Source organism: Esox lucius, chromosome 22 (assembly GCF_011004845.1).
Source record: "Esox lucius isolate fEsoLuc1 chromosome 22, fEsoLuc1.pri, whole genome shotgun sequence".
Classification (NCBI taxonomy): domain Eukaryota; kingdom Metazoa; phylum Chordata; class Actinopteri; order Esociformes; family Esocidae; genus Esox; species Esox lucius.
This window is the reverse complement of record NC_047590.1, coordinates 4,819,661-4,835,564: the sequence shown is the minus strand read 5'-3', so window position 1 is coordinate 4,835,564 and position 15,904 is coordinate 4,819,661. Positions and strand designations below refer to the sequence as shown.

The window sequence follows — 15,904 nt, the reverse complement described above, 5'->3', positions numbered from 1 at the left end:
AAAAATCAAGTTGTTTTAAGGTCACTGCGTGACAGCAAGATTTATCACACCTTTATAAGGACCTTCTGGGCAAAACAGCTAAAGAAAAGGTCTATAGTCCCCTCTTGTGGCACTTTGGTCTTATCACACCGTGATAATCATCCAGATCTGTTATAACAACACTGGTAAATAGAGTATGACGACACAAGCTATAACCCAACAAGGTCAACAAAAAAAACATGTAAGTTTAATTCCACCATGCCATATTAAAGACAATACACAATACAAAAGCAGACATCAGATCAGAACTCGGGCCATATACATACACTATGTCTGTGGATTCTTTAGAAAACAAACTGTTATATCCATATATTACAATACTGATTAGACGTAAAAGTTACAAAAAGCACAATCATTGGATGACAATATACAAAAACTTGACAAATGCAATGTGGTTTATCAAATAATTTTAAAGAGAATTTCTCTGTGGCACAAATGTCTGCACACACCTGGACACTGAGAATGGCAGAAAGACAACTTGTTGAAAGCACTGTTAATCGTCAACGTAGGAATTGGTCACACATTCAGGAATTTGAAGTCGACCTATAATGTTTGTCACCCTGCGCCATGTTTTGTCATCAGGGTGAAATGTCAAACATTTTAAAGCCAACAAATGGATTAAAACAAACATAACCAACCAAACTGCAGTTTTTAAGTGTGTAATATTTGCCAGCAAATATCCACAAAAGTGTGAACGGATTGTAGCTTATTAGTGTATTTGCAAGCAACAAGCATCAGGTAAGCTTTAGAGAGAGTAAAATGATAAAAGCAAGAGACATGTTTGGTTTGTTGTTGAAATGTAGAAAATATTAAAAGCTTTGGCACAAGAACAATAGGAGTAAATAGGTGGAAACATACTCTATCCATCAGATTAATACAGCCAGGGCAATATACCTGTCAATCAAGCAATGAACTGATTCCAAAAAAAACATTCCTTTGCAACCAAAACCTTGATATCAACTTCCTAATGGAATGAGTAAGAACTTTGGAATAATTTATGTTGATCTTTCTCAGAAGTGTTGTAAGATAAGCCATGCTCCTCATAGAGAAGTAAAATCCAAAAGCCAATGGCTGACATTGTACACCATGCATGCTATGGAATGACATAAAGCTGGTGAGACTAAACACACACATAAATAATGTGTAGAGAAGGTGTACAGGAATCCAAGAACTTTGTTACATGACAAATGCTGTACTGTTGGAAAGAACCGTTTTTAACACAAGTTGGTAGGGTAGAACCTTAGTAAAATGTATTCTCCTTAGACCACAGTGGACACAAAGTACATTTAGACTGCCAGTAAAGTGGTGTTAGGTAGATAAAGGTCAACTGTATTCCAACGCTTATACATACTGCTGCTGTGTTCCATGTTGTTCCTGCTGGGTTTCTTGGTTACTGACATTGAATATATCTCTGTTCATATAAAGTTGGATGGTCCTTAGAGGGTTGTAAATTACAAAGTAGAACTGTGCTCATTAGCAGCAATCTCTAACATATGATGACCTCTATGAATATATATATATATATATATATATATATTTGGGCAGATTTGGTCAAGTATACTGTCTTATCAATTGCTTTCCTGAACGTTAAACTTTCCTCTTGTTAAAAGTCACCTCCACTGCGCATAATTTTTCACAGACAGGTATTTGTCTATCATTTTGCATGTTTTAGTTTGAAACAGAAAGACAAGTCTGATTTAACAAAGTGACTTAACAGTAGTGAGTGCATACATTTTTGTACAGGTCCCCCTGTGGGAATCAAACCTGCCACCCTGGCACTCCCAAGTACCGTAATCTACCAACTGATCCACGCACAGTGGGACCTTTTCACTGAATGTGTTCAGATCAGCAGCCAACACCTTATAATAAATAAAAGGAACCTGAGCGAACAAACACACTACATTCGGATGCTAATTTAATTTATTTCCTCAAAGAAAGTTATGCAACACCCGTTTTCACCAGAAAGGTGACCTGTGTTCTAAAAAGCTCCACTTCTTTGACTCACTCACAGAACATTCTTTCAGCGGTCGAGATAAGTCCTGACAGGTTTTGACAAACTTCCATCTCTTCAATGTGTTTTCACAAATTGAGTTAACCGAACACTGGATTTCCCAGTACTCACCCCATATCAAAGGTCAAGTATGGTGGTGGGGGAGTGGGGCGTTTTGGGAAGGCCTTTTGCTGTCTGCAAGAAGAAATGGAAATCACTTGCCATCACTGAAGGAACCATGGTTCTGCACTCTATCAGTACATACTGGAGGACAAATGGCAGGTCATCAGTCCGTGAGATGAAGCTGACACACATCTGGGTCATGTGGCAAGACAACGACCCAAAACACACGAGCAAGCCTACATCAGAATGGCTGAGAAGCAAGCCTACATCAGAATGGCTGAGAAGCAAGCCTACATCAGAATGGCCGAGAAGAAAGCCTACATCAGAATGGCTGAGAAGCAAGCCTACATCAGAATGGCCGAGAAGAAAGCCTATATCATAATGGCCGAGAAGAAAGCCTACATCAGAATTGCCGAGAAGCAAGCCTACATCAGAATGGCCGAGAAGCAAGCCTACATCAGAATGGCCGAGAAGCAAGCCTAAATCAGAATGGCCGAGAAGCAAGCCTACATCAGAATGTTCCCCAATGAAGGTGTTGTGGAAGGAAACATAAAGATCAGTTCATGCTCAAGAACCGACAAATGTACTTAAAAGATAAAGCATCTCTGCCTGATCAACAAGTCAACACTGCATTGGTTATTGACTGGAAGCAAGCAATCTGTTTTTACAGGAGGCAGTTGGGTGTTACTTAACTTTATTAATTGAATAAATAGAATACTTATAAAAATGGTTGTTTCTTAATGCAGGTTCCCTTTGTTTATTATTATTTATTGTAAGGATTTGCTTAAATATCTGACCACATTTCTTGACAACACGTGCAAGTTATTTTAGGAAATCATAAAGCGGGCTAACACCTTCAAACTGCACAGCAGTAAATAAAATGATATCCAAACAGGGGCTCCATGAAAGGGTGAAAATCCATTAACATTTGTCAAATACAACAGTTGAACTTGACGTTTGAGGTACGTCTTGGTTAGAGTTCATTTTGATCCTTTCTGAAACAACTCAGAGAGCCTTTTGACGGCAAGTTGGCGGGTGACCAGGACAGAACACTGTTGCGGATCAGTCGCAGATCAACACATAGCAAATAGAAAACGCCAGTGGTCCAGTCTGAACACAGCCCCAGTAAAGACATCAGCACGTGTAAACCATAGCCTCCACGTTTAGAAGGGAAGGATAGCTCACACTCATCCACGGTACCGTCCAAACTCATCCACGGCACCAATCTCTAAAACCGTCCACCCTCATCCCCCGTACCAGCCCCAGTACCATGGTCCGGCTCACACCAGTGTCTCCGGCAGTGTGTCCACATTTTCAGAGGACAAAAGTTGCCAGATCTGCCAACGATCCCTCTGCCAGTCCTGCCACTCCGGACTCATTGGCGCCATGCTGTCTGCTGGCGGGGTCACCGAGTTCTGCATAACTGACTGCTTACCGCCCTGCGCGGGATCCCGGTAGGGGGGTGCCGTGACGGAGAAGGTGGCAGGCCGGGCCGGTTTGGGGGCGGTACCGGGGAGCCTGGATGACGAGCCTCCGTACAGAGGAGGGGGAGGGCGCCCCGAGAGGTTGGGAACCGAGTGGGCGGAGATAAGGTTGGCCTGGTGTCCAGTGCCCTGCTGGAGGAGACGCAGGTCCTCTGTGCTGCTGGCTGCTGATTGGCCGTCGACGTCGGGGTGGGGCGGGGTCACAGGGTCGAGCCTCAGCTGGAGGGGCGGCTGTCCTACCTTGCCCTGAGGGCTGCTGCGGACCCGTGTCACAGGGGGGTGGGGTCTGCACTCGGACGCACCCGGCGACGTCTGTATCCGTCGAACCGACTGCTTGGCGTCACACTGGAGACTGTCAACTCCTTCCCGAGAGCCGCGTGGGCTGCCTTCCGACATGTTGCCATGGGAACCTGGACACACAGATGTCGAGAACGTCACCGCCACGTCCTGAAAACAAGGTTGGCATTTTCAGCGTCACACCATTTTGACGGCCTCACCTGCGCGAAGTTGGTCTTTCAGCCCTGGCTTCAAAGTGGAATGCCAGTCTCCCCAGATGTCAGCATGCTCCTCTTATGCGCAAGGAAATAATAGAAATGAACTTGTTTAGAGAAAATGAATAAAGACCGTCATCGTCTCCTCCTCATCCACTGCCTCAGCCTAGTACAGCCGGACAGCCGCGCTCCCACCTTTTGAGACCCAGGGGTTGGACTCGTGGGTGTCCCGCGTCCGCCCCGCCGTCTGCCCCACCAGGGCGCCCCGCCCCGGGTCACGGAAGAGCCTCTCCGGACCAGTGCCCTCGCTCCGGCGCTCCGACAGGACGGGGGAGTTATTGTCGTAGGGCGACACCTCCCCGCTGGAGACCTTGTTCGAGTCACTGGAAGACCGCCTCTCGCTCAGGGAGAACGGCTCGTCCGGTCGCAACAGGTCGGGACTCCTGCGGGGGGGGGAGGAGAGGTTGCCATGAATGATGTCCTCTACCTCGCAGACTTCACCACAAGGCCCGAGCAAACGCTTGGCTTCATTAATGGCCATACAGGGCTGTTATAGGACCCACTGGGCAACCGTACTCACTGCGAGGCCTTCCTCCGGAGCAGATAGTCGACCACATCCGGATCCGTCTCCAGCAAACTCATCAAGACCTCGTTCTGTATGTCCGGAGGCACCTGCACAAAAGCAGCGACGGACACGGTCAAACGTACCACGAACTGTCACAGTTCAAGTGTGTAGTGTCTCCCGGTGAGCACTAGGGGGCGGCATTTACCAAAAGACACCGCGTGAACAGAAGTTTGACGTTCTCCATCTTTACATTTAAAATATATTACAAACAGGTGGTTTGATTCCTGAATGCTGATTGGCTGAAAGGTTTGGTATCTGAATGTATTTACCACAGGTATGACATATTATAATTGCATTGGTCACTGGTTTATAAGAGAAGAAAGGCATCTCAGGTGCTAGCGATGGGCCATGTATGAGAGTTGTGGAAACTGGCCAAAATAATGAATGTAAATCTACTAAGAAGGGCCCTTTCAAAGTCAGAGTCATTTCAACAATTATGGTGCTTCAGTGAGTAATTCTCCTTTAATAACGCATCTGGTCCTTTATTCGACCATCTAGCAAGAGTAACTATTCTAGAGGTGGTTCAGTACAAGTGTTACTAATTATTGGCAAATTCTGCAATTATTACGAACCATAGATAGAAATAAAATAATTGCTTGTTGTATATATCAGCCAGGTAAGGGTACTTCCAAGTTTTGTGTTGACCAAGAAGACTGTTATCATTAAACAGGCTACACACAGATCATTTGGAAACGAGGTGGGCAGACATACTGACACACACACACATACAGACAGACAGACAGACATACAGACACACACACATACAGACAGATACACAAACAGACAGACAGACACACAGACAGTCAGACACACAGACAGTCAGACACACAGACAGATTAGGTGTTAGGTTCGGCATTATAAGAAAATAACGGCTAAGCGTTTATTAGATAGCAGCTGGGAGATACATTGTTTGTTTGTTTATAAAGGTTTAAAGCAGAAGATGGGAAAATTGCATGTTCATTCAGAATTCTTCGGAAGGTTACTCATTGTTAGGCTGCAAGGTACCGGTTGATTGGTTCCAAAGCCCTGAAGTATACTGCCTGGGCATTTGGAAATCAAATATAAATGAGTGTTGGATAAAAGTGGTTTAGCGTTGATGCTCTTGACGAAATCTGATGAAAGATTCCACATTTATTAGATTACTCCAGGAAACAAACCTGACCCAGAACAAAAAATACAGCATTCCAGGACCTATTAAGACCTCCACCCAGCTTCTCTCATGACCAAAAAGCATGTGCTCAGAGAGGAGTTAAAAATGACCTCTGCATAAATGAGTCCGGTATGATTATTGTTCAGTGAAATGATGGTTGTGGTACAACAGAGTGAAGGATTGGCCTGTAACTCCCTCCGACACTTTCTACAATGCCTGTGCTCTGCTGAAGTCTGGGACTGAGCCCTAAGGCCTTTAATCTGGTCCAAGATCAGTTCTAACAGCACTAACACATGCCCTCAGAACTCTGTTTCCATTCCATAAGACACAGCCATTGTCTGGTGAAGCCTGGGGATTCTCTAACCTAAACACGGAGTTACATCCCAACTGGCGACTCACTTCCTATACACTGCCCTGCATTTCGCCTAATGCATGGGACAGGACGCCATTCAGGACCAAGCCACAGAGCAGGAGTGTGTTACAGAACAGCACGGACAAAAGCCCGGGTGAGGAATCAAAGAGGGAGGGAGGACTGTGTGAAGGAGAAAGGGAGAAGGGGCAGAGGTAAAGGATGTGAACTCTGCGTTCTACATCCATTCTATTAAATGTGACAGAGCTGAACGCATGTACTTGTACCTGGCGACTACGTAAATGCGTAGTGTTCACACTGGGTGGTTTGAGAGCCTGTTTCAGCTGCGTCAATTCACCTGTGTACAATTTGTGGAATGACATCACATGGACTTAGTCGCCAATCCTCCAGTCTGCTGTTCAGTTGAAGCTGGTTTCCTGGCTATATCACGGATGTATAACTGTAATTACACAGTACCTGTCTAACCAATTACCATACAGTGCTGAACAAATCACCATGATGTCACAATCGCAAAGCGTTTTGTTCCATTCAGGGAGCGCCAGCAAACACTGCATGTCTGCAGTGCATCTGCCATGGCATAACGCAGAGGATGGCTTGTTTATATAATAAACATTAACAACCTGCAAGAATGAAGGCGTGATTACAAGAGAGTAGGGTCGGTAACGTGATAGAAACGTTATAAAACTGACTATAATATTAGTCGTACGTGTTCTCGAGTCTTCCTGAGGGCCTTTCCAATGTTCTAACGCTCGCAACCCGCAACAATCAGGACCACTGTGCATAAGTGTTCTGATTTGTCTGGTAAAATAGTTTCTAAACAACGAGATTGTATGGTGAGTTGGATATAAACACACATGCACACACACACACACACCCACACAGGCACGCACACACACAGCCTGCTACAAAAAACACTAACTACCATAAAAAGGGAGTGGAAAGCAGCAATCATCCTCTGGAGGACAGCGATGACGGCGGTGCTCTCCTCGGCGCGGGCGGAACTCTGCACGCTGAACTCCTTGTCCGAACTCTTCTGCTTGTGCAGCAGGTTGGGACCAAAGATGGTGGCCAGGTTCAGGGCTGTCATCTTGTTCCCGGTCACCTGAGGGACACACAGGTAACACAGGGATTAAACCAAAGGTGGCCACTTAGACCAACACTCGTACCCAAAGCGGTCCTTGATTTGTTGCACTACCAGAAAATACATTTTGCAATATGTACGTGTTGTATTTAACTGGCTACTACATTGCGCCGCAGTTTTATTTGTACTGACTGCTTCAGGTAAATAACTAGCTGTACGGAACTGACAACCACCACAAGGGGGCACTGCAACCGTGGCAAAACCCCAGCACAGGCCCTTTCGAGTACATCCCAAGACCAGTCACTGCGCGGAGTCAGAGTGACACGATGACATCGCTGTGTTTGGGGTTGCGCTCCGCCCCCTTTTGCATTTCCCGTCAATCCCCCGGAGAGAGCGAGGAAAACACGAGCGTGAATAACACTGTTGATCCGCCACTCCCCCCCGAGCGTGAAATGAGCCAACTTCCTGTTTCAGATGGCAGATAAGGGGGCAAATGAGGAAATGGAGAAGAAGGGTAACCTGGGAGAGAACACGGACCCATTAAGCAGAGTGGTGCAGTGGGAGGGAGAGGGAACACTAGGAAACCGAGGAAAACACCACAGCGTAGCACGACCCGATTGGATGACCGTGGCAGGCCAGATCACTGATAAAGATGCTACCCAACCCAGATAGATGCTGCTGGGTTTTCAGCGGCCTTACGAGCTAAAGGAGGGATAGCACATGTTTTGTTAACTTTTTACAAAACGTTTTAAAAAAAAAACTGGGTCAGGCTAAGGTTAAAAACTGCACATTTCAATGGCCCCTGCCCACTGTAGGCAAACATCCACATAATCAGACAGGTTTTGGGGCGAACTGCCTTTCAGTCCTAAAGTCACACAAAATCCTAATTAAAAAGCAGGGCTGGCTCTAGCCTTTTTGGTAAAAAAACGATGTGACATAAAAAAACGTAAGCTGTAAAGTTAATTGCATTTCAGCAATTCAACACATCCAGTAAAACAGACGTTGGTGTGCTACAGTTAACAGTCGAGCTTCCTCCACAAACAGTTTGCCTTGCCTGCCCCACACAGCAATCCTCTGCTTTCCAAAATGTGACCTGTATTTTTGACAAAAATTCATTAGTTTGAGCTATGCAAAAGACACCATGCAACATTTCAAGATAGTGGTGGAATGTAGCTAGCTTGAAATGTAGCATTAGCAAATGTATACAAAATGTAATACAAATGTACTAAGGCAGAGATACTAATCTTTTCCAGGGAGTTTCAGGGATTGCTATTAACAATATTATTGTGATGTTATTGTTAATAATATTACAGTCATGTTATTGTTAATAATATTACAGTCATGTTATTGTAAATGATATTACAGTGATGTTATTGTTGGTAGTATCGTATAAATGATAATGTGATGTCAGTGAGCATAGTTCTCCAACTAAGCGGTTAAACTAAAACGTGGTGTTTTCTTTCTAACTGGAATTTATTGGAATTTAAAAGGAATTGACCCCAACCCTGTAATGAGGCGCTAAGTCAAGATAAATACATCACTAATAATCTGCTTACTCACCTTGGTAAGCACCTTTCACTTCCTCCCTTTCGGCCAATGAAGACGGATGTTGAAATACACCACGTTCAAATAGCTCCACCCACGCAGTTCAAAAGCTAGCTTTTTTTTCTGTAGTGCAGCTGGCCAAGCTGGTTCTCTCAGATAACCTGAGAGAAGTTAAGATGTCACCAATCCTATTCCACGCCCACCCATCCAATCGTATACTCTCCCATCCAATCTTACAGTTGCCCGTCCAACCATCTAAGACCTACACAACTCTTTCGGTAAGACAATGGAACAGGGGGCTTGTGGTTGCCACGGTATCCAGGGGCGGTACCGGGTAGGCGGTGGGCGGCCTTACCTGACGTCCATCCTTGTCCAGGCTGTCGTGGGCGTGGCTGGCCACGGTGGCGAGGAACTGGAGGAGGCGGTGGAGCGTGTCACAGTTACAGGCAGGGAGCAGGTAAATCAGGAGCTGGGTGGCACTCGGCTGCTCCTCGCAATCTAGCACTACAGAGGGGGAGGTCACGGGTCAGGGTTCGGAGGTTAAGTGTATGGATTCAGGTGCCACGCCGAACCCTTCATTACAGTGTATCGTTGCCAATTCCCCCCCACAACCAAGAGAGCGGAGAAAGTGAAGCGGGTCTGAGTCCTATCCGAAGGCAGCGTACACCATGTCATGTCAGCGTACACATATAGACATTCACATTCGGTACACCTGGTGCCACGTAGGTTCCTCGGGCCTGTGTCCAGACTACACGCTCTGAGGTACTGGGGGGGGGGGGGTGTATGCACTACTCCTGCACACGTAAGGCTGTATTGAATAGGCAGGACAGGTGGTGTTCCCTTACGCATGGTGTTTATGAAGGCGGTGTAGAGCTCCTTGGTGAGGAGAGGGTCGGGCATGTCTCTGAGGAACTCCTTCAGGAGCGCCGCCACGTCGTGGACGCTGTGCTCCTTGTCCAACCGGACGTCCACTCCCCGGTCGAACTCCTCCCTCAGCTGGGAGGCAGAGAACACACACGCACTGTTAGACAGACCACACATTCTGACACGTACCGCGGTGCTTATGGAGACGTCGGTTAGAAAGGGAACACACGCGCGCGCACAAGCACACTGGACCTTTGTGAGGCCATGGTGGTGAAAACATTGTCTCGGGTCCAACAGGTTCAGTCAAACCGCTTTGCACTGCAATCTGATCCCAAGCAATTACGCAGAATTAAAACTGGTTGATTACTGTCCAGTCAGATATGCATAACAGTCGAGTTGTGTAGTTAATTATAGTTTTAGATTAAAAAAAACTGTTTGCCACAGATTAAAGATTAGCAGGATATGGCCTACAAATGTAGCTGCTGTAGTGAGAGAGTGTTGAGATTTAAGTAAATACGAATGGACTACAAGTATCTGTAAGTAATACTGAAGATATAAAGAGTAATTCACATTCAGAGAAAGAAAACAAGTCAGACTGGGGTCTGTCATTGTAAGTGTTGCATACGAGCCATTCGAACCAAGCAAACGAGAAGTTCACTCAAAGAACCCAAAATCAAAAAACTTCAAATCTCCTCAAAACAGGGACATTGTTGAAAAAAACAATACCAAAACGGATCAAGTTTCCTGTCACAACAACAATCCGTTTCCACTGACTCAAATAAAGGGCAAAACGCAAAAGAAGTTGAGCTTAACCATACAACCACACAAACACAACACAATGGCCTACATTACATGCACGCACTGGAAAGCTGAATCACATTCCCACATATTGAAAGAGTTCTAATCTTGGATCATGTTCACCTCGCCCATGTAATCTTATTCATTACGATCAAAAAAGGCAAAACCGATCCTGAATCAGCAGTCCCACTCTGAGGCATTTTATGAACACAGGCCCTGGGGTGCAAAGGAACGGCCGACCTCCGGAAAGTCTCTTTGTAGGACAGGGCCACATCTACAAGGGAGATTGGCTCTGCAAGCCCGGGGCCACGCCCATTTGAACTGCTTACTTAAATAACATACTGTACCCTGAATCAATGCTTAGCGTGTCTGTGTCTGAAGCAGCAGGGAATTCAAAGACATGGGGTATTCCATTAGCTGGGCCAAAGCTAATACGAACATTTAGGTATAGAAACAGGAATTAACATGGGCCCTTCTTGAAATAAAATCCATTACGAAACCATTTAATCAGTGAGAACCGTCAATTAAAACATTTGTTTAATTTATTGCAAAATAAGCCTAAGAAAGACTGACTCCATAACACCTATTAATTAAGATCACATTTTTACTCTGTCACCAATCATAGTTTGCTGAAAAAACATGTGCAGAAGTGCCTCTTCCACTTTCGTACCTGTCTCACTCTCTTCTTAGAGCTCCCGACTCTGAATATGCCCACTGTCTGAAGACCTGAAAAAAGAATAAGAGGGGAAAATAAACACTCGAGCAGAGTAGTCATGAATGGAACAGACACCTAACGGTTTAGCCACAATAAGCCCCCTTTCAACACAGACAATCGTCCCCCGCCAGAAATCAAGCTCTAATCCCATGACCCATGACCTCTAAACCCTCAACCCTAAACCCATGCTACCATGGCTCATTCACGACTAAGAGGACTTCAGCCCCTGACACAGCGAGTCTGGATTTCAAGACCACCAGGCAGGGCGCTGGAGCGTAAAAAAGAGGTTGACTTTGGGAAGGATTACAAAGTGGGTTCACTTAGTGTCAGGAATGAACGGTCAGACACCAGACACTTCCATCCTCGCGGTGGGGTAACGCAGGCTAAACACGTGAATCAAACAACCAACGGACACTGTTGGGGTCAGACAGAGATCCCTGGTTTCCAAACGTCTTCAGTTACATAAGCAAACAGCTAAATGTTATTTCTGCAACCCGCTTGCAGAAACAAGATAAAACGACATCATTTTAAGTCGTATTTTGTTACGTATTTTTTCCAATTGTGGGACTGATTCAAATCTATAAACAAAAATGACAAAAACAGGATTCTGACCACAGGAACATAACCTCCCAACCTGCAATTGCTATTTTAAAAGTACAATGAGTTTCCCCTTGCTGCAACCCATTCTGCTGGTGAGCCCGGTACCGGACATCACCCAAGTGTGATCCACGAGGCGGACAGCAGTCATCCGTACCATACTTCTCCAGGTGTCGGCAGCAGCTGTCCACAAGGCGAGGCACCTGCCTGTAGATGGGGTTGAGGCTCAGCTTCTTGTCCCGGTGCTTCTCCTTCTTGCTGGGCACCTCGGAGGGCAGAGACAGCTGCAGCGCCTCCAAGAGGCGGGACTGATTATCGTCCAAGTCTGTGATGGAGTCCACTGACATCGCTCCCTGCGGACCCACAACCGGAGCGTTATCGAAAATCACGCTAACTTGCGTTAAATCTGGCACATACACACACACACACACCGTGATAGTAAAGTGGGTGTATGGGGGGGTGTGGGGGGCGGTACAGTAGATGAGTGGGGGGAGGAAGCCTCACCCTCCTGCGGGTTCGCGGAGCGGGCTCGGGCGTGTTGGGCGACGTGGATTCGTTCGCCGTCTCGGAGGTGGAGCTGAGGGAGGAGTTACTACTGGACAGCTCCTTGTTGGACGGTCTCTTGGTGGCAAACTGCAGTATGGATGACACCAGGTCCGACGGGTCTTTATGCTCGTCCCTGGGGGGCGGGTCCTGGCGCAAGCTGTCCTGTCGCTGCCTTTGGGTCCGGTCGTTGGCGATCACCTGGGACAGGGCCATGCCAAAGGCCTGGGGGGCGCATTCTGGAGGAAGGTGGGCGAGACAGATGAATACAACCAAACATATAGATATACATACGCACAGGACGTCCATGCAGTATGGACTGATACTGACCAGAAGAAAATGCAAACGAAAGATGTGATCCGGTACACTGGGTAGTCTGAAAAAGAGGCAGTTAAGAGAAGGAAAGCCAAGAAGGAATGGAAGGAAGGGGGAAAGCTAAAAATAGCTGTTTACGGACTTGGTAAAATGTTATAGGTCAAGATTATCAACATAAAACGAATCTCTAATTAAACATTTAATGACGCCATCGCCATCTGTGTTTTGGCGAACACGCCAAAAATAGATTACACACGCTAACAGAGAGACCCAATAAAGTCTGATAAAACATCTTATTCAACCTAAATTCCCGTATCATGTCAGCAGAGAACCATTTCTGAACAGTAAGCACGTTTCCGCACATAAGACCGCCACGTTAGCCAGACACCAGACACGTTAGCCAGACACGACTGAATTTCAGTCAACAACAAAGTCCCACATGTGCAGCTAGACATTATTAGAACGGGCACATATCAGTTTCGTAAATTCAGTGAAGAGATTTCTTTGTAATCTGACTCCAGGCCTGTCCCCATGCTCTGTCTTGGATGGTACATAGTGTGTCACGCACATTGAATACAGTAAAATCAAGCCACAACTGTAAAAACTCTTTAGAAGAGAACCAATAGCGATCCAGTGAGAGCGATACGGTGAGAGCGATCCAGTGACGGCGATCCAGTGACGGCGATCCAGTGACGGCGATCCAGTGACGACGATCCAGTGACGGCGATCCAGTGAAGGCGATCCAGTGAAGGCGATCCAGTGAAGGCGATCCAGTGACGGATTAGATCTACTAGAATCCTCCGCAGACATGAGATGGTAGTCCGTCTTCCAGTCCACACAGGGATCCAGTGTCCACACTTTCACAACGCGAAAGGCACAGGGGCTGACAGGTTTCTGCTTCAGTTCCCAAACACCCTCCGCGTCTGCTGTGTACACTAATGCAAGTTTATTTACTAGGGCTGTATAAACAGCCGAGAGAGGGTCCGCTCCAGAGACTAGTATGGCATCGGTTCAGCCCCAGGGGAGCGAAGTGCTGGCCATGTCACCCCACATGTTCCACTCCGCCCGACAAAGACGGAGCTTTGAGAAAAGACAGCAGGAGGGACGGAGGAAAGGTGTTACGGAGAAAAGGAAAGAGCGAGGGAGAAAGACGAGGCTGCATAATCACACTAGGTCACTCTACGAGCTTTATACGCATGCACACACACACAAACACATTCTTATGACAAAGTGTTTGGCAGGCTCGGCACTTTTTAGAGAAACACGCGTGTCCATAGCCTACAACACATTTCCAGCCCACTACCACAGGAGATGCTTTTTGATATTGACAGTAGCCCTCTGCTACGGCATACGACATACGACGTTGAGACCTGCCAGTGTCGGACTGCTACTGCAATGTGCAGGGAAAAAAGGGCGGGAAAAATGGGGCTGAGGGAGAGCTTACTCGTGTCAAATGAAAGTGTTGCACGGGAGAGTCCACACAGCTTGGGAGCATGTGTGGGGAAACCTAAATCTCTGTCTTTGTCGAATAGTCACTTTTTTTAATCAGATCAGGAGGTAGCACTTTGCCAAATATGCTGTTTGTGAGGCAGGCAGAGTAGCTGTACTTCAGCCCCATCCCCTTACAAGGAGTTGCTCCACTCCGCTAAATACAGTATACAGTGGATATAAAAAGTCTACACACCCCTGTGAAAATGCCAGGCTCTTGTGATGTAAAACAAAGATAAATCATGTCAGAAGTTTTTCCACCTTAAAAGTGACCTATAACGTGAACAATTCAATTGAAAAACAAACTGAAATCTTTGAGAAAAAATAAATAATAATAACCTGGTTGCATTAGTGTGCACACCCTTGAACTAATACTTTGTTGAAGCACCTTTTGATTTTATTACAGCACTCAGTCTTTTTGGGCAGGAGTCTATTAGCATGCCACATCTTGACATGACAATATTTGCCCACTCTTCTTTGCAAAACCGCTCCAAATCTGTCAGATTGCATCTCCCATGCACGCCTGAAAGTTTTGTGCAAAAATTGCCTGCTATTTGGAACTGTTCATAATTCCCTCCACCCTCACTAAGGCCACTGTTCCAGCTGAAAAAAACAGCCCCAAAGAATGATAATTCCACCACCATGCTTCACTGTGGGTATGGTGTTCTTTGGATGAGGTGTTGTTTTTGTGCCAAACATACCTTTTGGAATTATGGCCAAAAAGATAAACCTTGGTTTCATCAGACCATAACACAGTTCTTGGTATATATCTAATGCTTTGGAAATCATTTTGTACCCTTCTCCTGACTGATATCTTTCAACAATGAGATTCCTCTTATGCTTTGGAAGCTGTCTGCACACCATGGTTTTTGCTTTGAGATGCATCTAAGAAAATGTCAGGGAACTCCTACTAGAACAGCTGAACTTTATTTTGATTAATGAGAAGTCACTTTAAATGATGGCAGGTGTGTAATGACTTCTATTTAACATGAGTTTGAATGTGATTGGTTAATTCTGACCACATCCCCAGTTGTAAGAGGGTGTGCACACTTTTGCAACCAGGTTATTGTAAGGTTTTTATTTTTCCCCCTTGATGATTTCAGATTGTTTTTCAATTGAATTGTTCACATTATAGGTCACATTAAAAGGGGAAAAGGTTCTGACAAGGTTTATCTTTGTCTCATTATTTTACATCACAGAAACCTGGCATTTTAACAGGGGTGTGTAGACTTTTCATATCCATTGTATCTCTAGTACATGTCGGTTTTCATAGCAACTGTGCTATTTACCTGAGGCAGGGACTAGGGTTTGGGGCCGACGACGAGCTTTAGTACTTTGGAGAACCTTCAAATGTTTACTGAAGATTCATTTCATCTGAAGGGTCAATTATTAAGTGTAGTCTGGCCCATGGGGGTGAAGGTGACCGGCTAAGAACGGGATTTCCCATCCATCCGTGCTGTCTTGGCTTGGCAGGCTCCACTTTTCACCGGGACATCCTCTCTCCGATGCCATGTGCGGGGGAGGGGGGCGTTCCCCATGCCACCCCCTGACACTCGTGAGATGAGTGAACTACGTGGGCTATACTCTGCCCTCCCTCAGGGGGGGTTGTCGTGAGTCGGCGTCCCGGTAGGCGGTCCGCTATAACCCGCCTGTTTGGTCCAGCCTGGGGTTCTTTTCAGACAGGGC

General features: G+C 46.0%; 1 protein-coding gene across 3 annotated transcripts in view; it reads right to left on the bottom strand.

Moving 5' to 3' along the window:
- Positions 1-204: 204 nt before the first annotated feature.
- LOC105020022 (rho GTPase-activating protein 6) overlaps positions 205-15,904 on the bottom strand; it is a 64,528-nt gene continuing 48,828 nt past the window's right edge. For 2 of the 3 annotated variants that reach the window (XM_010886663.4, XM_010886664.3), the window contains exons 4-13: positions 12,377-12,654; positions 12,030-12,225; positions 11,231-11,286; positions 9,744-9,894; positions 9,254-9,402; positions 7,195-7,374; positions 4,708-4,799; positions 4,323-4,570; positions 4,134-4,205; positions 205-4,046 (exon numbers count right to left, since the gene is read on the bottom strand). In XM_010886663.4, the coding sequence (XP_010884965.1) occupies positions 3,433-4,046; positions 4,134-4,205; positions 4,323-4,570; positions 4,708-4,799; positions 7,195-7,374; positions 9,254-9,402; positions 9,744-9,894; positions 11,231-11,286; positions 12,030-12,225; positions 12,377-12,654 (2,036 nt within the window). In that variant the 3' untranslated portion in view covers positions 205-3,432. Of the gene's footprint in view, positions 4,084-4,133; positions 4,206-4,322; positions 4,571-4,707; positions 4,800-7,194; positions 7,375-9,253; positions 9,403-9,743; positions 9,895-11,230; positions 11,287-12,029; positions 12,226-12,376; positions 12,655-15,904 lie in introns of all 3 variants that reach the window. The other variant, XM_013140049.3, reaches the window with a different exon arrangement.